Source organism: Chlorocebus sabaeus, chromosome 8, assembly GCF_047675955.1.
Source record: "Chlorocebus sabaeus isolate Y175 chromosome 8, mChlSab1.0.hap1, whole genome shotgun sequence".
Lineage (NCBI taxonomy): Eukaryota > Metazoa > Chordata > Mammalia > Primates > Cercopithecidae > Chlorocebus > Chlorocebus sabaeus.
The window spans coordinates 136950164-136977335 of NC_132911.1; the positions used below are offsets into that span (position 1 = coordinate 136950164).

The window sequence follows — 27172 nt, forward strand, 5'->3', positions numbered from 1 at the left end:
CTTACCTGGCACATTTAGAGGGTCAATGAACACTTTCGCGTTATTGTGTAGGAGAAAGAAATGATTATGATGATGATGAAGAAGATGATGATGATGGTGCCTGCAGGTGAGGCATGTCTTACTAACCTGAGTCAGGATGACATGGTCCCTCGATGCCAACTGTGAGTTTCTGAGCCTGTTTTCTTTTTCCATGGACCCCAACAGTCTCACGTATATGCCCAGCCACTTCCAGTTTCCGGAGGTGTGGTGGTGAGTGGCATCTCCGTGTTTAAACTGGAGGATGATTCCAGTGTGGAACAGATGTTTCTATTAGCAGAGAGGGGTATGTTTAGGACTCAGAGGGGGAAGCTCAGAGAACACGGGAGATGGTGAAAAACATGTTCTGGAACGCTGAACCAGAATTCCTAGAAAGACCTCACCCTCACACATCTGCACACTAACCAGCACCCTGATGATTCTTGTGTACACTTGATTTCAAGCATCAGTGACTGGGATAGACTCTAGTCTCTCCCCCAGCTCTGACATTCCATTCGCCAGTCAGCTCCCCTCCTCCTCCTCCTCCTCCTCCTCCTCTCTATGAAAGAAGGAAAAGAGACAGAGTCAAGGGAGAAGAGACAGCCTCGCAAACGTGAATGATGGGCATTCCAGGGGATGCGATAAAATCTGAGCCCGCCCACCCCACGGACTCCAATCTGGAGGCAAGTTCAGGCTTGGAGATTTGAGTGTGGATCTGCTAAGTCTTGATTAGGGGTGGGGGGTGGGGTGAGAGAAAACGAGAGCCCAGGCCCAAAGAAAAGGAAGGGAGGGGTCCACCCTGCACCTCTAGGAATCCTGCTTTGAGTCTGGGAGTGGAGAAAGGCATGTGTGCTATGAGCCTGCCCATAGCTGGGAGGGGATGGAGGGGGATAATTCTAAGAGTAGGGGAACATCCTGAGAGAGCAGGGACTCATAGCCCTGCCCTCAGAGCAGAACAGTAGACTCCTCGCCTAGAGAGCTAGAAGACCAGGGGGAAAGAGTCCCTGCTGTGTGGCTTTAGGCAAGCTACTTGCCTTCTCTGTGCTCATTTTCTCATCTTGAAAGTGAGGAGATTGGACTTGATCCCCAAGCTGGCTTCCAGCGGGAGCCACCGTATATTCCGAGAGTCCACTCATTCATCCATCAGGCAGGTCCATCATTTAACAAGCAGCAGGGAGCTCATGCTGCTGCTTCTCTGGAAAGGGGTTGTCGGCACCCAAAATGTGTCCCTTGCTCTAGGCGTCTGTTTAGATGTGCTTTGTCCCTCTTACAGTGTCCAGAAATATTCTCCTTTCAGCCCACGTCTCTTTTGTCAACCCTCAAAGCGTAGCTGTGTTCCTGGCCCACAGCATCCTCATAAAACTGAAAATCACATCAGCACCTTGACGTCCGAGGGGTCCCACCATCTCGGTGGTTTCCCAATTAGGCTCTTTGCCTGCTCTTCCTGCACAAGTCTGTTTTCCCAGCCTCTTCCTTTGGTTCTTCTCCCATTCACCTTCTTTTCTACTTCATGAGCCTCGCTGTCAAATACTCCTGAGTTCCACCTCTGTGCACATGGCCAAGCTATTCCTTTGCTCTGAAATGCCTTCCCCATCCTTCTCTGATTCATGAAATTGAAGCCATCTGAAATGGCGGCCTCCCTCAAATGGAGCTGTAGACGTCCTCCTGTGGACACCCATGGGTTCCTGTTCTTGCCCACGCGGAAGGAAACACGTCGCCCAGCTGGGACTCTCTGCTGGCCTGGCCCTGTGTTTGAGCCACCCTCCCTCCTCCCCCCACCCTCCTGCAAAGCCAAGCCCTTTGTCGTTCCCTGACCACCTGTGCTCTCAGACCCCGGGGCCTTTGCACATGCTGTGCCCTCTGCCAGGCTTGCCCATACACCCTGCCTGCTCCATTGCTCTGTCACTGTCTATGCCTGCACATTGCAGGTTTTCACGGTGTACTTCCTGACAGAATGAATTAAAGCGAGAACCAGACCTGGTGTGGGCTGGAGAGAATATGTGTATAGGAGATGGGGGAGGCAGGGAGGGAACACCCCTGATTTTTTTTAAGTGGAAGCTTCATGCTGGGGAGGAACAGGAGGGAATCTGGCAAGAGGGCCTGGATCCAACTGCTAAGAGGACTGAATGGCAAGCAGCAGCTTAAGGGCTTGGTTCTGGAGCACAGAATGAGGAGTCAGGAGACCGGGGTCTCTGCAGCGTCTCTGAGCCTCAGTGTCTTTATCTGAAAAGGGAAACAAGAAGAACGCCCCTCTGCTCATGCTTGTGCGCCAGGCAGGGTAGTGCAGTGGTGAAGAGGAGGCGGGCAGCACACAGCCTGGGTCAAGAGCCAGCTCCACCACATCCCAGCCCCAAGCACTGACATTTCCTGGGCCTCAGTGTCTCATCTGTAAAATGGATGTAAATGCCCATGTCACAGAGGTCTTAGGACTAAGAAAGAGGTTGGGTGTGGAGCACGTGTCTAGAAGGGGCTTGGAGGAGCCATAATTAGACAGAAAATGTCAAGGTGCTTTGAGATTAGACGGTGTTGCCTCACGGTCGTTTTGGGAGCTCATGGACAACAGAGCTGGTAGGCGCTGCAAGGAATGAGACTGCAGCCACCTGTCTTCCCAGCCATGCTATTTGTATTTAAGTCTGTCCCCTACATACACACACACACACGCACACACAGGCACGCATGCCCGCTGACTTCCTTGACAGCTGTTTCTGGCCCTGTGCTCCCGTGGCCAACTCCTGATACTTGCAAACTTTGGCTCTTAGAGGATCAAAGAGCCAGCCCTTAATGTGAGCCAAGGCCCACGGCGAGCCCCTTCCCACAGGTCTCATCTGATGCTCGCGAGAGCCCTGTGTGGCAGGAGCTCCTATTAGCCTCCTTTTAAAGAGGAGAAAACTGAGGCACAGAGAGTTTTACGCACTTCCACGGCATCCAAGGTTCAGAACACCACCATGTGCCCCAAGCAGGCTGCCCAGACCAGCTCCCAGGGGTGTGCTTGTGTGTCAGTCCCTTAGGCCAGGTCTGTTTGTCCCCATCTGAGCCAGGGATCCAATGCAGGAGGAGGGAAGGGAGATGGAGTCGCACTCTGGGCGGTGGAGGGAGGACAGATAGACTTTATCCCCTCTTTATTTCCCTGATCCGCGAATCGTTGTCAGATGTGGAAGGCCCACAGCGACCCCTTCATCCCAGCCTGCTCTTGTTACAGAGAAAGTGATTTGTCCGAGGCCACCAGCTTCAGCATGAGGAATGGAGCCCAGGGCTTCTCCCCTCCAGGGAAGGAGCTCAGGAGACTGGAAAATGAGCCCCACCACCCCACTCCACCCTTGTAGGTGGAACAAGCCTGAGCTCAATGATAGCAAAGAGCTTCATTCTTCCACCCATGTCTGTGTTCACTGTGGCTCCATGACTGGGCCCCTCTGTGGTCAACCCATAGCCACTGCCAAGCCCAGGCCTGGGACATGAAAGGCCCTCGGTTACGTTTGGTTATTCGAATGAACTGGACAGTGGGCAAGAACAGAGTGCCTTAGAGGTCACTGGAGGAGGATGGGACCTGGAGTCAAAACAGCTGACTGTGTCATTGTCTTGTTGTGTCGCAACCTTTTTGGGTCTCAGTTTCCCCATCTGTCAAATTGGGGCCATCAGTGCTGACCTCATGGGGTTGTTTTGATGATCAGAAACGGATTTCAGGAAAGACCACTGTCTTCCCCAGGGGAGGGAGCAAGCATCCTCTGTCCTGGGCCCCGACTGCCATCTCCATGTCCTTGAACACTAAGCCCTAGCCACATGGCCCATTGGTCATCCCGTGTCATGCCATGTTGCTTCTACCTGCACACCCCTGCTCATGTACGTCCCCAGCTTCAATGCCCTCTCTGCCCGCCCTCTCGTCAATTTCCACTCATCCTTTAGGATTTGGTGCAAATGCCTGCTCCTCCAGGAAGCACTCTCTGCTCCTACTCCCAGCCCCAGGCCCTTTCCCCTCTTCATCTCACCCTCATAGTCCTTACCTAGACTATACTGAGTTACCTTATAGGGTGGCCCTTGGGTGTGAAGCCTTAAGAAACGGAGGCTTTGAGTCCCAGGGCTAAGGTTCAAATCTCAACGTTGCCATTTGCTAGTGGCTTTGGAAAATTTATCTGACCTTTACCGTTTTGTGACTCAGTTTACTCATCTAAAAAATGAGGAAACTAATAATAAAAGCAGCCTACTTCTTAGGATAATCACGAGGACTAAATTACTTACTTAAAATGCAGATGATCTTGATGCAAAGAAACCATCTGTTAAAAAAATTATTTGGGACAGTGCAATTTGAATGTGGACTGGGTATTAACTAGAGAAAGTTACAAAATTGTAACAAATGTATTGGTGTGATAATTGCATGGGGTTACATTTTTCCTAAAAATTCCTCACAATTTAGAGACACACTGGAGAATTTCAGGTAAAAATCTCAGGATGTCTAGGATTCGCTAGATTTTCAAGAATGAAAAAACATACAGTCAGCCGTGGTGGCTCATGCCTGTAATCCCAGCACTTTGGGAGGCTGAGGTGGGTGGATCACTTGAGGTCGGGAGCTCGAGACCAGCTTGGCTAACATGGTGAAACCCCATCTCTACTAAAAAATACAAAAATTAGCCGGGTGTACACCTGTACTCCCAGCTACTCGGGAGGCTGAAGAACAAGAATAACTGGAACTCTGGAGGCAGAGGTTGCAGTGAGACGAGATCATGCCACTGCACTCCAGCCTAGAAGACAGAGCGAGAGTCAGTCTCAAAAACAAAACAAAACAAAAAAACCGTACATGTGTGGGGACAATAGAAGAAACAAGATCAACTAAGTGTTGGTAGTTATCAAAGCTGCCGATGCATGTGTAGGTTCGTTATATTATTCTCTTAGCTTCTGTGAATATTTAAATATGTCTCTAGCAAAGAACATGGTTTAAATCTGTGTATAGTATTCAGTATTTTTTGTTGTGGTGTTCTCACTACTCTCTAAAACTGTGAGAACATTCAGCTTTCTTTCCCCTGCTCAGTAAGCAGGTCTCATGCAGTTAAATGAAAATGATGTATTTTACCCTTGATGTTTTGTTAAAACGACTGAAAATGGGAGAAAACCAAACGGAGTAGCTCCCGATGAAAAGACCCTTAATTTCTTCACCTCCCTGGACAAACAGGGTTATCATATAGTGGGCAGGCCCTTACAAAAATGTCATGAACCATCTATGGCCCTCAGGCTGTAGCTTTTGACCTTTATACCCTCAGACTGTAGTTTTTGACCTGTATAATGCGGTTGCCTGTTTTACGTTCCTGTCTCCTTGGAGGCTGGATGTTCTCGGAGGCTCTGTCCCTGACACTGGGCACTGCATGTGGGACTTAGCAGATGCTTTGTATATAGATTGACAAATGAGTGACTGCATGAGTGAACACATGAACGAGGGCTCGTTATTTGGAAAAAAAACCTGGCTTCTGGCCGCTTGTACCCTCTTCATGTAAAGTTGACTTCCCCCGCCTGCATGTTTATAAAACCAGTTAGTAGAAAATCTCAAAAACCTTCTACATCCCATAACATGCAGCCTGGCCAACAACTTTCTGGAAACCACCCTTGGAAGATTCTGGGCAGTGCGGTGGGGGAAGGAGGGCAATGTACCTGGCTCAGGCACCTTTCACGGGTTTGGAGCGAAGAGCTTTCAAAGAAGGTGATCGACCCAGGACCACTGTCCCAGGTCCCACTTGAAGGGGAGCCCCCACCAGGGCCCAGGGTACAGGTGCCTAGGGGTGCACGAGTCAGAGGTGTTGGGAAAAGAGGTGTTTGTTACCTGTGGCTGACTCAGAGGCACCCGATGCGCTTTGAAATAAGCGTGGGGAAGACATGGGCACCGGCCAGGCCTGCATTCTCTCACAGCCCCCAGGGCTTCTCTCTTCAGCAAAGCAGTGAACAGAAACTGCTTCCAGCAGGACAACGCTGTCCTGAAAGCTCCCCGGGGCCAGCTGGGGATGGCTCCGGCCATTCCTGCCTCAACCCTGCCCCCTAGTGGAGTAGCTAGGTGAGGCCTTCCGACCGTCCACACTGCTCACGGAGCACTTGCCCAGGGTGTGCCAGGCTCAGTGCCGGGCACCCAGGAGGCGGGAGGCGGGAAAGGGCAACCCGTCCCTCAGAAGCCCCACAAGAGCTCCTCACTCTTCTTCTGGGGGCCCTTGGCAACCTGGGCTCAACTCCACTGCTATAGTCCCAGGGAGTGAGGACCCTGCCTTGTTCATCTGAACAGCAAGCACATCGTAGACGCTTGGTACACGTGTGTGATGGGCGGGTGGAGGCATGAATGAATGAATGAGGGAGCCGTGCAGCAAGGTGGTTACAAGTAAGGGCTCTGGAGGGACATTTTGGGGCAATAGACCACTTTCCAGCTGCGAGATCTTGAGCAAGATTCTTAAGCTCTTGGAGCTTCACTTTCCTCATCTGTGAACTAGGGATGACATTAATAACTGCTCACTAGGGCTGCTGAAGGATGTTGACATCACTGTCATTTTACAAATGACGAAACAAGCTCAGAGCAGATGAGCACGGCTCCAGGTTCCAAAGCTGGGAGTGGCAGGAGGTTGGGGGATTGTCAGATGGGGCCCCCTCACTGCCGATGACATGCCCTTTCTGCAAATCCCATGCCCTGTTCACCAGTAAACTGCACACACTCTTAGAAGAGAATGGAATCTGTCTCCTTCATCAAACGGGACGTTTCAGGTATCCTGGGCAGTCCATCCCACCACTGCTAGCCTCCCACCTTCTGCTCCTATGCCTATTGCTAAGCAATTTTGTAAAAATGAAGTAAAACTGATATGCAAAGGTCAAACTATAGACTTGCCTCCTCCCAAGTCAACTTTCAAAGAGCTGAAATACACCATAGTAAGTTACCACTCACCTTGAAATGTTATCTCAAAAATACATAGGAAACCTTTCCTACAGGGGCTTTATGTTTTTTCCTTCCCAATTTTAATCAGCTTAAGTTTGTCCGATAAGTATGAGTGAAAGGATCTCTTCATCACTGTTCACCCGCCTACTGATAACCCTGTTTGTCCAGTGGAGTTAAGGACTCAGGGGTCTTATCATCGGGAGATACTCCTTTTGGTTTTCTCCCATTTTTCAGTCATTTTAACAAAATATCAAGGATAAAATACACCATTTTCATTTAACTACACAAGACCTGCTTTCAGAGCAATTGTGTCGCCCTGATGAACCACAGAACGCGGTATGTTCTGCAGGTCTGCGTGAACTGCACTGTGAAAGCAGCTTAGTGGTGTGGGTGGGTAATGCACGTGGGTGTGGGTTCTACAAAAGTCAGATGTTAAAAAAGCAAGATGGTCTAAAATCCCCATACTTTTCCCTTATCCCTGCCCAGTGTTCTAAGGCAGTGGTTCCTATTTCTGTAAAAATCCCCAAGGGTTGCTGGTCAAACTACGGATTCCAGCCTTCAGTCTAGAGAAACTTAAGGCGAATATTCGAAGAGGGATCTAGGAATCGGGTTTTTTTCACTCTGTCACCCAGGCTGGAGTGCAGTGGTGCAATCTCTGCTCACTACAGCCTCTGCCTCCCGGGTTCAAGCAATTCTCCTGCCTCAGCCTCCCGAGCAGCTGGAACTATAGGCATGTGCCACTACATCCAGCTAATGTTTGTATTTTTAGTACAGACAGGGTTTTGCCATGTTGGCCAGGCTGGTCTCGAACTCCTTGACCTCAAGTGATCCACCCGCCTCAGCCTCCCAGAGTACTAGGATTACAGGTGTGAACCACATGCCTGGCCCAGGAATCTGTATTTTAACAAGTTTCACAGGCCAGTGATTCTGAAACTTTGGGGCATTCAGAACCATCTGGAAACAATCCCAATGCCCAGGCTCCTCCCAGGCTCCTTAGGTTGGGATCTCCGAGTAGAGTGTCCGTTAAAGCCCCAGGGTGGTTGTACTTTGCAGTAAAGTTTGGAAATCAGCATCATAGTACCGGAGTAGTTACGAGGGGTTGCTGAGGAGGGAGAGGCATGGCAGGAGGAGTCTCAGTGGGGTAGGTGGGGCCGGGTGGGCTCAGAGGCTGCAGCAGGCAGAACTGAGCAGGACCAGGCTGTGCCTGAGCAAGCCCTGGGCATCTTGCCTGCAGAAGTATCGCGGAGTGGCCACCACCTGTGTCTTCCCCATAAACACAGTGGCATCTGCAGAGTCTGTTTCCAGAAGTACATCATAAAAGAGACTTTTATGTGAACATCTGCAATTTGGAAATACCAAGGCTGTTTTTTGTTTTGTTTTGTTTTGTTTGTGTTTTGCTTTGTTTTGTTTTGTTTTTCCCCCTCCTCTGGCCTTTCCTAGACAACATTCTCCTTGACTTATGATCTTTTCTCCTCTTTGCCTTCTTGGCTTCTGTTGTTGGACAGAATGATGCAGGCTCCATATGACGGTGTGTTTGCAAAGATCATTTTCTCTATCTGCAGAATGGTCCCAGTCACCCCAGTTCAGGTGGTTCATGGTGGATAAGAAGATAGCAGCCAGGACTCTCTGGGGACTCTACAGGACAAGTTATGGGACAGGCTCCTGCCTATGGCTGGGGAAAACAGGAATAGGTTCCTACTCCCAAGGAAAATGAGACCCTGGTAGAAACCTCAGAGGGTCCCAGGGGCCCAAGCAAGCATCCTGGGGTTCGAGGATGAGCCCCAGCCCCCAGAAGGAAAGTACTGTTTGTGAGATCCAACAGAAACCTCTGGGGAAATGTGCTGGCCTTTTTTATTCTATTGTTTAGCTGCGAAGAGATTCCTCTAAACATTCATTTTCTACTAATTACCTCTCTCTCCAAAACCCAGGCAAGTCAAGCAAATAGGTATTTGTTTTGCACAAATACCTATTGCTTACACAGAAATGGGTTTATCGTTTTTATTTTGACAAAGGCCATACTCTCATTGTCCACTAAAGATAAGGGCCAGGTGTGGCTTAGGGGCCCGAGCTCCAGGGCTTCTTCATTGCAGGGCACCACAGATGTGGCCTGGGAGTCCCGCCAGCAGCCAAATCAGGGTACTAGAGGCTGGGATGATACAGCTGGGTTACTTACGGAGTGACAGCTCTGACCCAGAGGCACTACACGTTTTCTTTAGGATGTGTTGGTGTTCTGGACCAACAGAGACACCCCCAGAAAGGCCCCAGACCAAACATTCAATGTCAGCGCACATACATGTCCCAGATGTTCCCCCAGTGACTCCCCATCATGACAGGCCTGGGTGCACTGAGGAGGTGCACTGAGAAAAGGGTGGGGCTGGTGGTACCTGGGCCCTTGGATGACTCCGCAAGTGGATGTGCCAGGAATAGGGAGTTAAGAGCCCACATAGGATGCACAGACAGAGGTGATGTGGGAAACTCTCATCTCCCTTCTCTGGCTGAGACACTTCCCCCACTCCTTTTTTTGGGGGTGGAAAAAGAGAGTCATTCGGTGAAAAGAGCTGCGAACCAAACTTAAGAACAGGTAGACAGAGGCCGGGCGCGGTGGCTCAAGCCTGTAATCCCAGCACTTTGGGAGGCCGAGACGGGCGGATCACGAGGTCAGGAGATCGAGACCATCCTGGCTAACACGGTGAAACCCCGTCTCTACTAAAAAATACAAAAAACTAGCCGGGCGAGGTGGCGGGCGCCTGTAGTCCCAGCTACTTGGGAGGCTGAGGCGGGAGAATGGCGTGAACCCGGGAGGCGGAGCTTGCAGTGAGCTGAGATCCGGCCACTGCACTCCAGCCTGGGTGACAGAGAGAGACTCCGTCTCAAAAAAAAAAAAAAAAAAGAACAGGTATACATGCCATGCCATCCTAGATGTTGAAGGAGCTGATGGGGCGTGTGCGTGTGTGTATGGTGTGTGTGTGTGTGTCTGTGTGTGTGTGTGTGAGAGAGAGAGAGGGAGAGAGAGAGAGAGAGAGACCCTACACTGGCCTTCCAGGCAGCTGAAGCCCCAGTGAGAAGCCTTTCAGGGATGCTCAGGGGATGCCTGCCTCAGCCTGCCTGGGGCCGAGGGAGGCCACCATTGGATGGGTACAAGGTGCCAGGGATCACTCTGGAATTAAGGTCCCAAAACAAACTGGGAGGTTCTAAGATGTCACCTCGCCACCCCTACACCCCAAGCTACTGCCAGGGGTTCTTGGACAAGCTTTTTCATTGGAAGCTGATGTCATTCACTATAAATACCACCTGCGCAGGAGGAGTCCCACTGAAAGCCGCCGTGGCACCGTGCACCTCCAGTTGATCAGGGCCCCAGAGCAGCTTTGGAGTGGAGCAGGAAGGCGGAAGTGAAACTGACCTTCGTAATGATTTCTCAGGGAGATGTGGAGACTGTAAGCACAGGCTTAGAGTCAAGCACTTCAGACTGGAGTCCTTCTGCCTTTCCCTGCTCATACAGGGGCAGATGGGCAAAGGAGTTCTAAGATGACTCGCAGCGTTACGACTCACCGACCCTCCAGAAGTTCTGGCCATGAGGCCCCTCCCAGCCCGCACTCTTCAGCAATGAGCAGCATTTGTTGTCTCTGGAAGCTGAGTGTTCATGCACTAGACCACCCGAATGGCAGCTTAGGCTGGACTTCAAGGGAGAAGCCGGGCAGTGGGCCGTTATCAGCTCAGCTTTGGCAACAACAAGAACGCTGAAGGGACAGGTACCCCCACACAGGGACCCAGCTATGTCTCAGGATCCCGAAGCCTCTCCTTGAGCTCCCAGCCCCCATGAAATATTTGTTTTGCTCAAGGTCTGATGGGAGCATGTCCCCAAAGTTCATATGTGCACAGTGTTCCCTGTGCAGCGATCAGAGGCAGAAGAGTTAGTGGCTCAAAAGCTCTGGACAAGGCAGACCTCGGTTCTGTTCCTGACTACCTGACCTGTGTGGCCTCGCATAAGTCATTTAACCTCTGTGTGCCTCCGTGTCCTCACCACTCAGGGGAACATTAGCAGGCCTGCCTTGTGATTTGCTAGGGGATTCTATGAGATAGTGCATACAAAGTTCTCCATGTAGTATGAGCCCTCACTCAAATCTTAGGTATGTTGATTGTAAGGGCCTGTGAGTTTGTGCATGCAGGGGAACAGATGGGCGGCACATGGTTTCTACTTTCAAGGGATGACAGATTTGTTGGGGAAACGAACATGCACTCGTTTATTCATCCTATCAACAAATGCTTATTGACACCTACTATGTGTCAGGCTTTGTGAGGCTTTATGTCCCTCTACAACTGCCAGCCCAAATAATTGTCTAGCTGCTTCTTGATTACCTCCACTGATGGTACACTCACTACCTTTCAGCTGGTTGTTTTGTTTTGTTTTTTTCATCAGAAAATTCTCCCTCATGTACAGTAGTGGGAAAAACGTGAACTGAAACAGATCTAGATTCAAATCCAAGTTCTGTCGCTTACTAGATGTTGGGCCTGGGCAAGCCACTTTACTGATCTGTTAAATGACAGTAATAATGCCAGTCACTGTGCAGAAGACAAATGAGATCAGCCAGTCACTGAGGGCTCGGGCAAGACTGTCACCCAGTGGTCATTGGAGTGATGTTTTGCGATAGATGGACTAGCAGGAGGAATTCCAGCTGTGACCTCGTTTGATGCTCACTTCCAGTCATTTGGGAGCTAAGCAATGGTAGCAATGCCATTTTACAGAGGAGAAGACAGGCTCAGAAAGTGAACTCCCAGAGTGACATGAACAGTGACAAAGGCTGGACTGGATGCAGTGTGGTGTTTCTAAAATACAAGTCTAACCCTGCCATCCTCCTGCTAAAATTCTTCAACAAACCATTCTTCTAGACCTCAGCCCAAAGCAAGGCATTCGAGGTCTTCCTTGATGTATGCTGTGCCTTGAACCCATCCTCATCCTTCCTAGCCTTCACCTCCTCCTGCCTACACCCTGCACCCCACACCAGGCTCTCCAGGCTCCAGGCCCTGGCACACGTTGCCAGCTCAGTGCCTGTGCACCTGAGGGTCCTTGTGTATTGGGTACCCTCTCCTCCTTCCTCACTGATCTATTCCTACCCCCTCTTCAAAACCCACTCCCAACACCTCCCGTCTTGGGAAGCCCTCTTTAGCCCCAGCACACACACAGCCCAGCCACTCCCCTGTCATCCCACAGGCAGGTCTGCTTGGTTCTCACACTGCATCGCCAGCACCTAGTGCTGCACCTGACACAAAATAAAAGCTGACTACAGATGTGTTGAATAAACAAATGAAAGGGAGAATGAATAAATGAGTGGACACTATTGTTATAGCATTGATTGCACTGAATTGCAATCATTATTTATGTGTCTATTGGCCTCGCTAGGTGGAGAGCCAGTCAGGGGCTTTGTCTTATGCACCTTCGTCTCCTCACAGCCTGGCACAAAGCCTGTGCATAGTAGGGATTTAAGAATCCTCTGTCCCTAGAATGACTCAGTCAGTGTGCACATCTCCAGCTGAACTGTCAGTGCTGGAGGGCGGAAACCGCCCTCGTGCCAGTCATCTGCTTTCCCTCGTGCTCACACAGAGAGGCGAGGCTTGATCGATTATCAGGAGTCTGGACTCACTAGTGGCCTGCAGACATATACCCTAAGTATGTATCCATGCTGGACATACCCTAGGTATGTGTCAATGCTGGACAAGGCAGCTGGCGCTCAGAGGCTCACACACCACCCAGCAGTCCTCAGGCCCTGAAGTCCAGAGGTTTTTCCCCTGCACAGATCTTGTCCAGCACCTTCTCCCCTGGCCTGAGTCTGGGAGGTTTTCTACCACTAGATGGTGCCAACTGCAAAGGCTGGCTCAGCTGACTGCCCACAGCCCTTCCTCCTCTGCCCAGGGATGTCATAAGGGGCTCCCCTGTCCAAGGGAGGACTTCTCTGCAGCTTCCCCTAACCAGCTGTGTGCCCTGGCACCTCCAGGCACTCAGAAAGGAAACTTCCTTCTGGGCATCTTTGATTTGGGATGTAGACAGGATGGATAGTGATCCCCGGAGTGGGATACCCACCCGGTTCTAGCCCATTCCAGCTCAGCTCAAAGTGTCCAGATCCCCAGCTCTGTTCTGGGCACAGTGGGGTCAGGGAGGACGCACAACCAAATGGCTGTAAGAGGAGACAGACTTCTGTGTGCCATGTGACACGTGCCAGGCCCTACCTAGTGTTGCCACATCCACAATGCCCCTTCACCCTTCCAACTGGCCCCAAAGGGAGGTGAGCGTGATTGTGCCCATATCACAGATGGGAATGCTAAGGCTCAGAAAGATGAAGATGCTGTTCCAAGGCCACATGGAAAGAACTTCTGTCGGACTGTTTCAGGTTGCATGTTCTTTTCTTGGCACTCAAACTTAGTGCCCAGAGGAGAGGTTCTGGTACATGATTCCTTGAATATCAAAGATATCAAAGGCCTTTTAGCCGACAATCCCCCATCCATCCATTTCACCATTCAACACATATGAAGCCCTACTGTGTGCCCTGTGGTGTGTTTCAGGCGCACAAGAGATGCGAGGCCCAGGCTCTGCCCTTTCCAAGTTCACATTCCAGTGAGAGAGGCAAGGGCAGGGAAGGCTTCCTGGAGGCGAGGGCATCTTTATTTCCTCTGCCAAGAGCATGTCCTGAGTGTGGCTCTCAGAGATGGTCTGCTAGTGCTCATGAGGCTCTGAGGCTTCTAGACTTATGGCCTAACAAGGAAACATCTCTCCCCAAAGTCAAAAAGAGGTGTGTGTGTGTGTGTGTGTGTGTGTGTGTGTATGTGTGCTTACTGATTTGGAAATGTAGGGGTTTTCTTGCATCCTGTTGTGTTTTTGAGGAAACACACACAAGGGCAGGCTAACTAGTGCCTCCTAGGTGAATGCCACCCAGCACTGCCAACCCCAAGAGCTCTCTGTTCCCCACCAGCAAGGCCTTCCGAGGCCACGTGGCCCACAGAGCCTTCCTCCCTGCAGGGGGCCGCAGGCAAGATGTTTTTTGCCATTCTAGTGTCTGTCTGGGCCATAACAGAGAAGCTACCCGTATGTTCCCAGTGAAGACTGGCACTGTGCAGGCACTCTGTGGGGGCCTGCCCCACCCTGCCCTCACCCCATGGAGTTCACAGGCATTAACCTCCAAACACACACAGATACCTAATTTCTGAGGCTGCCTAGCGACTTAAGGGAAAGCCAGGCACACGCAGGTCAGCGAGTCAGGAGAGTCTGCCCAGAGAAAGGGGCCCCAGGTTAAAAAGATAGGAGGGCCTCTCAGCCACAGGGAACTGCATCACAGTGGCCTTGAAGTAGGGAAAGGGTGGATTTGACCGAGTCCTGAAATTAAGCTTAAAGTTGGGTTTTGTCTGTTGACTTGCAAGGGCTTTATTTATCGTATCAATATTTACTACATTTATTATGCGCCAGGCTCAGAGCCTAGACAGACTAATTCAGAAATTCATCTGAACCACTTTCCTCATCCCTGGTCCTTCAAGGTGCGAGAGTGGACCCCACTCTCCTGGGCAGAGCAATTACTGCCCTGGTGTTCAGAGAGCTTCCATTCCTCCTTGGGATGCCCAGCACTTTGCATAGTAAATTCCTCGAGTTGTAGTAAATCACCTCTAATACTTGCCTCTCCCATAAGCTGTGGATTCCCTAATCATAGGGACTTTTAAAACTTATCTCCAAATGTCTAACACTTAAGAGAGACTATGACCTACCTCTGCGAATGTTTGTTGAGTGAATGAAAGAACCCAGAGGAGGCAAAAGTAAAAGCTGTTGCAATGAGAGTTAGGAGATTAATGTGCACCTTGGCCTTGCTGTGAACTGTGTCATCCTGGGAGTGTCCATCTGTCTCTTTGGGTCTTGCTTTCCTCCCCTGAAAAGGAGGAAAGAATTTGTCTGAATAGCTCAGCACCGGAACCTGGTTTTCAGAGTGGAAAGCAGATCTGTAACCCCACAAAGCAGGTTCCTCTGCTTCCAGATGGAGGAAGCAGCTCAGAGCCCAGCCAGCCCCCTGCCCCAGCCCCACAGAAGCCCTGGTTTCTCCCTGCTTACTTCGGAACTCAGGCGTCAACGATGGGAAATGCTGGGCAGGACGCTCATGGCCTGCCCAGGAGTAGGAGGACTGACTCAAAGCCTGGCTCCAGCCCCCGCTCCTGTGTCTTCAGGCGATTCTCTTCCTCTCGTAGACCCAGGTCTCCTTTGAGATCGAGCAAAGGGCACAGATGGGATTCAGGGGGGCAACCAGATGGGACGGCAGGTGATGGGAGCTGGAAATAGTGGCAGCCTGAAGCTCCTGCACTCAGACACCCGGGCATCTCCATCTGCCATTCCTCGGGCCTGGGCAGCTCTTTGGGCCTTGGTTTCCCTTCCCAGGTGGCCTGTTGTTATGTTCATCATATTTGCCAAAATAAAGATGAAGCTGTTGGCTGAGGGATGGGAATGGGGATGCTGGGGAGGAGTACCGGTTGGTAGCATGGAGTGTGTGTGTGTTGGGTGGGGGGTCTCATTGCCCGGAGAACAAAATAAAAGGGCTCCTCCATGCAGGGCTGGTGCTGGCAAAGGAAGCGCAACTCACTCCCCAAGGGCTGGGGCCCATGCAGCTGCCAGGAGCTCTAAAACTGAACACCTGCCGCTGCACCACGCCAGCCCTTTCCGGATACTCAGAGGGAAAAAAAATAATAAAAGGTCAGGGGGCCGAAACTGGTGTTAAATAGGAGTCCTCTGACTCAGAGAGGCCTTAAGAACTCTTGATGAGTGACGGAACTGGCCCTGCAGGTCCTCAGAGAAGAGACATGGGATCCGAGCCCCGCACAGCCACATGACTCACAGCCAGCTTCCACCTGCCCAGGGCCTCGGCTTCCTCCCTGTAAACTGAGGCCACCTCACTTACCTTGGGGCTGCAGGGACAATCACTCAAGAAAGGAAAGGAGCAGGCACTGAGGTGGAATTGCGGCCCCGCCGCTGACCAGCAGAGGGATTCAGGCAATTGGTTTAACTTCACTGCATATTGGGTTCCTCTGTTCTATTTGTTTTATTGAAAATAAAGGAGATGTTTGGCTATCAAAAGCATGATAGAAAAAATCATTTTCTGAAAACTTTTTGAACAGTATGAAGACAGGAATGCAATGGCAGGTCCCTTCGGGCATTGAAACCCCTGCCTCAGCAGCCCTCCTTCCCCTCTGCCCTTCCCCTGCAGGCCCTCTCTCCAGCCCCTACAACCATGGACTTTACCCCAGCTCCACTGGAGGACACCTCCTCACGCCCCCAATTCTGCAAGTGGCCATGTGAGTGCCCGCCGTCCCCACCCCGCTGCCCGCTGGGGGTCAGCCTCATCACAGATGGCTGTGAATGCTGTAAGATGTGTGCTCAGCAGCTTGGGGACAACTGCACAGAGGCTGCCATCTGTGACCCCCACCGGGGCCTCTACTGTGACTACAGCGGGGACCGCCCGAGGTACGCAATAGGAGTGTGTGCACGTAAGTGAGTCCCTCCATACCTTCTGACCAGCCCCTTAGCACCCCCAGCTCTGGCCCCAAACCCCCCTCCCTTGGCACCCCTACAGCCTTTCACCTGGTCAGGCTTCTGTTCAGCAGGAGATACACCCCATGGTCAGAGGCCAGAGGCTGGGCCCTACCTGGGAAGGGGAGGGAAGGGGAGGGAAGGATGCCTGCACTCATCTCACCTCCAGAACTTTGCTTTCTGCTTTATTCTCAGTCCTGGAAGCACATTCATGGCTGTCCCCAAGGAAGAGGGAGACGCCATGAAATACCTAAGCCTGGTTTTATTCTCTTAGTGGTAGGACCTTTTAATGAATGCCCATGGCCTACCAGGACACACCAGCATACTATAGAACTCCAAATATTTTGGTAATACTGTAAATTAAAACAATATGGCTTTAAAAATCCAGTAGCCTTGAAAGAATGAAAACCAGTAGCCTGCAGTCATCCCTTCCCACCAGCTACCTACATTTCTCAGTTACTACAGTCACTTTAATTTTCTAGTTATTTCTTCTGATAGCTACTACTATAAAATACGCCTTCTGCTATATGTTAATTGCCTTGATATATCAATTTTTTATAATCTATTAATATTCTAAGATAGTTGATGATTTAGCTCCTCAGTATCACCTGATATATCCCTACCTTCCAAATAACATTGCCATAATTTTTGGTTATACAATCATCAGTATTTATAATATTATGACTATGTAAATATTGTTCACTGCAGTATGAGATCATGTACTTGTTTGAATTTCCTTCCTTATGATGCTTTTTGTTTTTCCTGGACTTTCTAATGGCCTTTGCTTTTTCTTTATTCTTGGTCTATTATGATATCCTCCTGTTTGGAGGTGGTGGTTGTTGTTGTTGTTGTTGGTTATTGTTTTCTTTGGTCTTCAAGTGCTCCATCATGGGTATTCTGTCCTTTTTTGTTCCAAGACACCTCCTTTATGAAATTTTCTGACCTCCTGCTTCTGTCTGGGCTTGTATTCCCTTGAATTGTGTAAGCATTACCCAAAATACGTGACTCATCAGATTCAGAGAGGTAACTAGGTATTATGATGCAGCAGCCTAACTTCTGAAAACTTCCACAAAGTCTCAAACCCAAAAGTTCCCTTCTTTCCTTAGTGCTGAATCAAGTCTTCCCCTTAACTAGGACTCCGTATACACCGCATCACATAGTCACACACAATATAGTCTCTCATCCTCAGGTAACCATTGTATTTTTTGACGTGGATTGTCAATGAGGGTTATGCACGTCGTTTGAAGTCAAACAATTTTATTTTATCTGAACCTCATGGTTAATTTATAACAGTTTCTTCTCTTTTATCATTGGTTCATGCTTCAACTTTCATACCAATCCTTGTGTCTTTGTCTTTCTGTGAATAACCATCCCACTTCTCCCATCTTTCTAATTTTTCTTCTTTTACTGAAACTCGTTAGCAGCCACATAAAAGTTACGTTCAAAGAGAACTTGCAGCATCACCTGCTCAGAATCATCTGATGTGTTGGTTACAAATGTTATTCCTGAGCCCCACCCCAGACTTGTTGAATTAGAGTCTCTGGAAGTGGGAATGAGGATCCATTCCTTTAACAAGACTCCCAGATGATTCTCATGCATGCTAAAGTTCAATAACTGCTGCTAATATACTGTCAGTCATCTGTTCCCTCCCTATAACCCAGGTAGGGAAACCTGGCCTGGACTTCTTACACTAGAACCACCTCCAGTTATACAAGCCTGTCTCATAATTTATTCCCCCTGTGAAAACTGTTCTTCAAGGTCATTAAAAAGATAATTCTGTTCACTGCCATTGCACTAATCTCTAAAGCTGTATTGAGATCTTGTCATCTGCCAAGCACCACTCATTTATAGATGTTCTGTCATGGATTCAAAGATTGTGTGAACCCAGAAACTGCCTGTCCTGCCTGCCTTCCCCACTGGTGGCATGGAAAACCCCCTTCCCTGTCCTCCTCACCCCCAATCTCTTCATCTTAGGTCCTGCCTTGACCCAGTACAGCCACTTAACTTCCCAACACCATGGGCTTCTGTGTACTTCCTTTCCTTTTATTTTAAAAAAACAAAAACTGTAGGGCAAAGGAGATTCTAATAGATTTTACACTTACCAATGGTTCCCTGTTCATGAAGTTTTGCAAGCATTGAGATAAATGAAACTAACCAGGAGCTATAGAAATTCTCAGAGGCTTCAAATGTTCATGTCCATTGCCAAATTCCAAAAGAGAGCTATCATAAACTTCATAATAAATTTTTAAAATGTATTTAATACTAAATTTTTTCATTCAGATAGTTTCTCACCCACCCATTACACTATACACACACACACAGTTATACATATACACATCACACACATATATGCGCCCACACGTGCACACACACACAACTCACTAGTGCTCTATTGAACATGTTCCCAGAAGTGCTACCATAGTGTCTGAACTCATGAGACCCTAATGCAGGAAAGAAGAGAGTGTGGGGTGTGCAAAAGAATACACCTCTGGGCCAGAGGGTAAACAGAACAAAGGGTTCCTCTAAGAAACAGTCTTTCCGCAAATGGTCAGCTAAACCAATGGACAGTTCCCAGGACAGGCTAATTCTGTCCTTGAAGATTTGCATGTAATTAGACCAGAACAAGGCAGGTAATAAAAATGAGCAATCGCAACCCTGGCTCATATAACTCAAACAGAGTATGATGGGTACAATGGCAATGTGGTGTGTGTAAGCCCTGGCTCTCAGAGATCACCCTACTGGGCCCAGCCACTGTGGCCAAGCAGAAAAAAGCTAGATCTTGTTCGGCATGCTTAGTTTTCAAGAGAATCCAGATATATGGATTTGTGTATGATTTGTAAACATTGGCAATAATTCAAAAATATTTTTAAAACCACTCTGTGGGCCAAACTAAATACGTCTGTGGGCAGAGGGTGACCTCTGAGTTACATCGTTTGGCTATTTCAGTTGCACAAACACTACTCAATGTTTAAATGAAGCTGGGTCAGGCCTGAGGGCAGTGTGGTTTGGTGGAAGGATTATGATATTTACAGGCTGACAGGCTTGGGTTTTAGATCCTGGCTCTGCCACTTGCTAGCTACGTGACCACATGCACATCACTTAAGGAGCTTGATAAAACCAACCCCACATGGTTGTTGCAGAATAAATAAGGAAATGCAAAAAAAAAACAAAACAAAACAAAAAAGATTGACTGCTCTTCGGCTTGGCTTGCGAGGAAAGTTACCTCAGTCTTATTCACAGTCACCTTTAGAGGAGGGAGCAGGTCTAGCTCCCTCCCCTTCCAGTATGGGCCTAGATCCCCCATAGTGAAGAGTGAGGGAGTAGTAAACTCATGCAGGCTCTTCGGACCTAGACAACTGAGCTGGATAACTATCATCATTATCACTCACTAATACTATGACTTTGGGCAAGCTACTGAACCTTTTAAGTTTCAGTTTCTTCTTCAAGGAAAATATGACAAAGTTTATATCTCTGGGTGGTTTTAATGTCAAGTGCCTGCTACATGGCAGGAGCTGAATAAAGGGTAGAGCTCACCCCAGCTCCCATCCATCCATCCCTCCATTGATTCTTCACACAATAAACATAGGTGAGGCAGCAAACACAAACAGAGCTACAACAAGGTGTGACCCACTGTCCCTGTTGAGAGTGGGACTGACAGTCCATGGGAGGTGTGGGAAGGGAGGCAAAGCCCTGATGGCAGAGCAAATTGACTTGAATTCCTGAAAGTGCCTCAGTAAGAGGAGAGCTAACTAGATCACACCTGCACTGCAGATCTGAGATTAGATAACAGGTGGTGAAGGAAACCCAACTGGCTTCACCATCTCGCCTTTGATTAGTTGGAAAGTGAATGAGCTGGCTGACGGGACCATCTGCAGCCATCATTCATCCCACTAGCCTGTGGTGGGCAGGCTGGTCAGAGCCAGTAGCAGCACCTCACTTCCCCATCCAAAGCTCCAAGGAGAGAGACTGGAGCACCTTCTAGATGCAGTGGTTTTCAACCCTAGCTGCAAACAGGATTCACCTGGGGAACTTTAAAAACACGGAGATTAAAAAGTAAAAATAAAAATAAAAACTACGAAGATCAACAAAGGAAATATACTGACACCCAGGTCCATCCCCGTATTCTGAGGCCAGGCATGAGCATCACAATTTTTAAAAGCTCCCCAGGTTCCCCTGGGGTTCCCATGTGCAGTTGGTGGGGAGAACCACCGTACTGGGGACTCCAGGCATCCAGCACTGACCTCTGCCTCCAAAGTCTCCACATACAGGGGCAGAGTCCCGGGCTTAGCCCACTCCCTTCTACACACACACACACACACACACACACACACACACACATGCGCGCACGCGCGCGCACACACACACACTCTTCCTGGAGAGACAGCGTGCAGGCAGAGGCAGGGTGACTCAGAATGCAAAGATCAGTGATTCACCCAGCACTTCCTCTGATTTTTTTGGCTTCCTCTGTCCCCTCCTTCACTGGTGTCTGGTGGCAGGAAATGGGCTGTGGAGTCAGGTCCCCTGGGTTTGAGTCCCAGCTGTGTCATTCACCAGTTTAGTGACCTTGAACAAATGAATCATTTAACCTCTCTGAGAGCTTTCCTGTCCATCAAAGGAGAAAAATAAAACTCTCTTCATGAAGTCATCGGGAGAACTGAATGAGATAATGTATCAGATGGTGCCTGGCACTAGATCAGAGGGTCAGTTGAGGTTAGCATCTTTCCTTTCTACACCTCCTGCACGGATAACTGCACCCCAAGAGAAACAGTAGCCACAGCAAAGTTCACACAAACCAGGATTCTGCCTCCCGCTGTGGTCACCTTGGACGTGACGCGTCTTCACTTTGCTGAGACTTTGTTTTGCTATATATAAAGACAAAGATGATAATGTGATAGTGTTTCTGTATAGAATAAAATAAGTAATGCAATGCACAATAAAGAGTAGAGCTCACCCCAACTCCCATCCATCCCTCCACTGATTCTTCACACAATAAACATAGGTGAGGCAGCAAACACAAACAGAGCTACAACAAGGTGTGACCCACTGTCCCTGTTGAGAGTGGGACTGACAGTCCATGGGAGGTGTGGGAAGGGAGGCAAAGCCTCAATGGCAGAGCAAGTTGACTTGAATTCCTGAAAGTGCCTCAGTAAGAGGAGAGCTAACTAGATCACACCTGCACTGCAGAGCTGAGATTAGATAACAGGTGGTGAAGGAAACCCAACTGGCTTTGGGTTTCCCAGTATCCAATAACAGAGACAGTACTTCGAAAATCTTCATGCCTGCTAGATATTAGGATTATTACTATCATTAATAGCCACCTTTAGGCAATCCCTGAAGGACAGAACTGTTGGCCCAGTGCAGATTCCAAACTGCTCCTCCTTGGGTGGTCACTCATGATGTCTGGGGCTCTCTGCCTGTATTTCCAGAAGCTGTTCTCCCAAGAGAGCATGGTGTCAAGGGTGACATCTGGCCAAGAAGTCCCCAACTCTCCCTGGAACTCCAAACTGGCATAACTAACTCCACATAGCCACTCGGTTATCAACCAGGCGTCTCGCGCATAATAGAGAACACTTGAGTCCACCCAGCCCAAACCCTGCTTGTACAAGGAGGACAGAGCATCTTCTTCCTTCTTGACTCCTCTCCTCTCCCCCGCACAGCCCGTCTGTCAGCAAGTCCTGGCAGCTGTCCTTCCAAATCTGTCTGGAAGCCGAGCTCTTCTCTTTCTGGCTTCAGACTGCTCCCTCTTACCTGGGTCTCAGGGTGGTCCCCCATGCTACCTTTGCCCTCTGATCTGTCCTCAACTCAGCACCATGAGTGTTCTTGCAAAGTATAGTTTTTGTCATTCATTCAGCAGTTTCTTACTGAGCACCTACTATGTGCTAGGCTCTAACAGCTTTGTACCTTCCTCTGAGCCTACAAGGAAGCCTTCTCTGACCTCCTCTCCTTCCATTTACCTTCTTGTCTCCCCTCCTCAGACCTCTCTCACAGCCCAGGCTTGCTCCCACCCCAGGTCTTTTTACTTAAGTGGGCCCCTTCCTACCTGGAAAGCTCCTCCTCCAACCCTGGGAGGGCTTACTTCCTCACCCGCTTCAGGCTTTTCTGAGCACCCTCACCCAGTGAGGCCTTCCCCATCCACCTAATTTAACCCTATTCCTGTTTGCACTGAGAATACTCACCAGTAGCACTAGAGGCTGCAGTATTTACCCCAAAATAACTTTGCCACAAAATATCTCACTTTTATTATTCTATTCACATCATTCTGGAATACCAACTTTGAAAAACAAAAGATATCAATCTATTTACAGCATTGTGTTTTTAGTAGTGGTCTTTCCATTTACAAAATGTCGTAATTCTCGATCACTGAAAATGTCAAATCCTAGAAAACCGAGCATTCCTATGCATAATTGTTCTTCAACAGTTGGCCGGGATTCACTTGATGCATCTGATTTTTCTGAAATAGATTATTCTGATGATTCAGACAATTCCCATGTTAGTTCTGTTTAGAAAGAACTCCAAGAAACAGTTTTTATATTTTATTTTTACATCGAAAATCAGTCAGATTTGCTTCAACCGCAAAAAGCGTGTTTATATAAAATTAAATGAGCTCTGGCAGCTAGCTGAACTTTTTTTCTAAACAGGGAAAGGGTTATTAATAAATTTGCAACTGTCTCCCCACTCCCAACTCCCCCTCCCTGCTCCACTTTTCTCCCAGACATTTGTGACCGCCAACATTCCATATGACCTTTCCACAGCATAAGCTCTTTGAGGGCATGACTTTTGTCTGTTTCGTCCGCTATTGAGTCCCCAGCACCTGGAAGGCTCCATAAATGTGTAGGGAATGAATGGAACACGTGTTTCGAAGTGTTCTGGCTTTTCTTTACAAGTCGGTCACCTTCAGAACCATGAGCCCTAAGGGCAGGTATTTGTCAGTACTAGGTTTTGTGCCTGGTGCTGGGGACCCTGCAGGGCGCAAGTCCCTCGGGATGCTGCATCCTTCCACTCCCTAGGTGCTGGCTGAAGCTATAAAGGAAGTCCCGCACTCCCTCTGCTGAAGTCCCACCAAACACTCAGCCCTGCCCTGTGCACTCTCACACCTCCCTGCCTTTGCCTTTGTGCCTCTGTTCCTCCTCCATGCTGGTAGCCATCCCAGGGATTGGGGCGTGGTCCACATGGAGCCCCTATGAAGGTAGCTGGGCCGGCCAGGGGCATCAAGGCCACTGGACCTGACCCACCGCCTGTGTTTGCAGAGGTGGTCGGTGTGGGCTGCGTCCTGGATGGGGTGCGCTACAACAATGGCCAGTCCTTCCAGCCTAACTGCAAGTACAACTGCACATGCATCGACGGTGCGGTGGGCTGCACCCCACTGTGCCTCCGAGTGCGCCCCCCGCGTCTCTGGTGCCCCAACCCGCGGCGCGTCAGCATACCCGGCCACTGCTGTGAGCGGTGGGTGTGTGAGGACGACGCCAGGAGGCCACGCAAGACCGCACCCCGTGACACAGGAGCCTTCGGTGGGTGTGGGCCCGAGTGGGCTGGGGGCGGGACCCTACAAATGGGTTGTGGACCCTCCTGGAGCTCTGACCACCATAGAATGACTCATTACCCAGTCCACTACTTACTAGCTTTGTGACGTTGAGAAAGTCATACCTTCCCTGAGACCCTACTGCCCTATCTATAAAACAGAAATAATCCCATCTGTCTAGTCTGTCCTATGGGATCCTCCCAGCATAAAATGAGGAGTGCTTTGTAAAGAACAAAGCCCTAAAAGTGCAATCCATTATTATCCTACTAAAGCGTTAGGGATGGGTGGTGGAAGAAGGGTAGGTGTGTGGGTACCTGAGGAGAGGAGGCATGAGCCAGAGGAGATGGGTCTAGTAGAAGCTTCATGATGACTTGAGGCTTCCCCCTTGCTATGAACATGGGTGGGCAGGTGAGATTTCAGACAGGTAAACCAGATAAGAGGAAGCCCTGGAAAAGGAGGGTGGGGAGGGGCCCAACTGTTTCACTGCTGCTTACTGGAATCTAGCCAGTGCCATACACTTAGCATGTACCCAATTAATGTTTGTCATACTGGTGGGTGGGTAGATGGATGGATGAATAGATAGATGGATGAATAGATAGGTGGGTGGATGGATGGATTGGTGAAGAGATGGATGGATAAATAGATACATGAATGTATAAATAGATGGATGAGTGGATGGATCGATGATGGATGGATGGATGATGAATGAATGGGTGGATTAATAGATGGATGGATAAATAGATAGGTGGATGTATGAATAGATGGGTGGACTGATGAGTTGACAGATAGATGAGTTGATAGATAGGTGTATAAATAGATAGATGGGTGGGTAGATGGATGGATAGATGAATAGATAGATAGATGTATGAGTAGATGGATGGATGGATGGATGGATGGATGGATGGATAAATAAGTAGATGAGTGGACAGATGGATGAATGGATGGATAGATGATGGATGAACTGATAAACAGATGGATGAATGAATAGATGGATGTATAAATAAATGGATGATTGGATGGATAGATGATGGGCAAATAGGTGAATGATGGATGGATCAGTTAATAGATGGATGGATGGATGGCAGATGGGTGGATGGATGGATGGATGGGTGGGTGAATAGATGGATGGGCTAATAAGGATCTGAACTAGGGTAGTGGGAGTAGAGGCAGCAAAGAAGGAACAGGCACAAGAGGCATTTCTTCAGTGAGATTGAAGGTCTTAATGTCAATTTAACGCATGGGGTGAAGAAGAAAGAGAGCCAGAGGCTGACTTCCGGGGCTTGCCATTGCCTAGGATCAAATACAAGAGAAGAAGCACATTCGGGCTAAGGGAGATCTACTTAGTTTGAAACAGACTGAATTTAAGGCAGAGTGCCCTGTCCACGGGATCTTAAGAGGAGCTTCCAGTTTCTCTTTATGAGGAGGAAGGAGAGGAAATAGGAGAACTCTGAAGTCATTTGCTTGGAGCTGCTGGTGGTGATGGCTGGGATGGCCTGAGGGTAACATGCAGAGTGAGAGAGAGAGGGCCTGAGGCAGAGGTCTGGGAATGCTGACATTTGAAGGGTGAAGAGGATAAGAGGAGGCATGGAGAAATCAAGAGGAGGGTTGGGATATATGAAGAAAACCAGGAGCATCTGATGCCATGGCAGGCAGCAGATGAGGACATTTCTAGAGGAAAGTGCTTACTAGGCAAGCAGTAGAGAGCAGTGGAAAAATGGCAATAGAGTGAGAGTTCTAAGGGTATTGGTGTTTTTTTGTTTAAAATTATAGATGCTAAAGACTGCTCAGGTATGGTGTGGGGCAGGATTTCTCAAGCTCGGCACTGTCAACATCTTGGATGAGAGAATTCTTTGTGGTGGAGTTGTCATGTGCATTGGAGGATGTTTAGTAGCAATCTAATGCATGGCTACCAAATCCCAGCAATCTAATCCCTGGGCTCTACCCACTAGATGCCAGTAGCACCGTCTCCCTCAGAGGTGTGACAACCAAAATCACCTCCAGACATTGCCAAATGCACCCTAAGAGACAAAATTGCCAGGTGGAGAAGCAGTCCTGGGTGGATAGGAGGAGGCATGGAGGACAGTTTTGTCCCCAGCAGCCCCAGGGTGGCAAGGCAGCTGTCCCACCACCACCTCCCCAGCAGGGCCGCATGAGGGTCACGGGGGAAGCAGGGAAGCAGAAGCTGTCTATCCATTGTGTGTGGCCCAGTGACCCCGTACTGACTGAGCACAAGCAGAGCCCCTGCCTAGCAGAGGTGACCCAAAAACCAAAGCTTTTATCCTTCTGGGCAAATCCCTCCCCACTGCCTCCCAAGATGCTTGCAGCTCCAGTTCCTGCCAGCCCTGCCCCTCCTGTCCTTGGATGCCTCCCATTTCATTCAAGTCTCTCCCTCTCTCACTCAGTGATTCCTGCATTCATTCATCAATATTCTCTGCACACCTATAAGCTTGGAAGAACTGACTTACCTTTCCTCTTTCTCCTAATCCTAGTTACATTTCTCTTCTTTTCTGTGTTTATCTTTTCCCCTCTCTTTCCCTCCCTTCATTCTTTTTATTACTTTTATTACCTTCCCTCTGTTTCTTTCTCTCACACACACACTCTTTTCTCTCTCCTCCTCTCCTTCTTTCTCTCTCTTTTCTCTGAGCTTCCATCTGTCTTTCCATCCCTTCCCTCTCTGCCTGTTCCCTCCTCTCCTCATGCATATGTGTGTTTGGATGGGACAGGCCTCCTCTCCTCTGCATCTTGTTCCATCTTTCTGTGGGGAGTTCTCCGTCTTAACAGCTTTTAACCTGCTTTGGTCTTGAGCTCACTACCGTTTTCCGTTTTTCAGATGGTTAGAGAGCACCTACCATCTTCTAGATGCGGGAGATACGTGCATCAATAGGACCATCCAAGAGTGGGTAGTTGAGTTGGCCGATAGTCAAATGACCACACAGACTCACATGAACTAAGGGCTTTAGCTTACTAAAGGCCAGGGACAGCTTGGGTGCTTTCATAGGCGTAAAGTTGTCTTTTCTATCACGGTACGGGAAAGAGATGCTATAGCCAACCCCATCTGCAGGTGGGGATCCTGAGGCAAGGAGGTGTGAGCTAGCTTATTGGAAATTACATAGCCAGCAAGTAGCAGTGCTGCCAGTTGAAGCCTGTATGTCTTCTTTTTCCTTTTTTTTTTTTTTTTTTTTTTGAACAGAGTCTT

General features: G+C 49.1%; 1 protein-coding gene across 1 annotated transcript in view; it reads left to right on the top strand.

Moving 5' to 3' along the window:
* The window catches only part of CCN4 (cellular communication network factor 4), a 40781-nt gene that overhangs the window by 6232 nt on the left and 7377 nt on the right, over window positions 1-27172 (top strand). The window contains exons 2-3 of the mRNA XM_008001586.3: window positions 16135-16414; window positions 23705-23965. Coding sequence (XP_007999777.3) covers window positions 16135-16414; window positions 23705-23965 — 541 coding nt within the window. The remainder of the gene's footprint in view (window positions 1-16134; window positions 16415-23704; window positions 23966-27172) is intronic.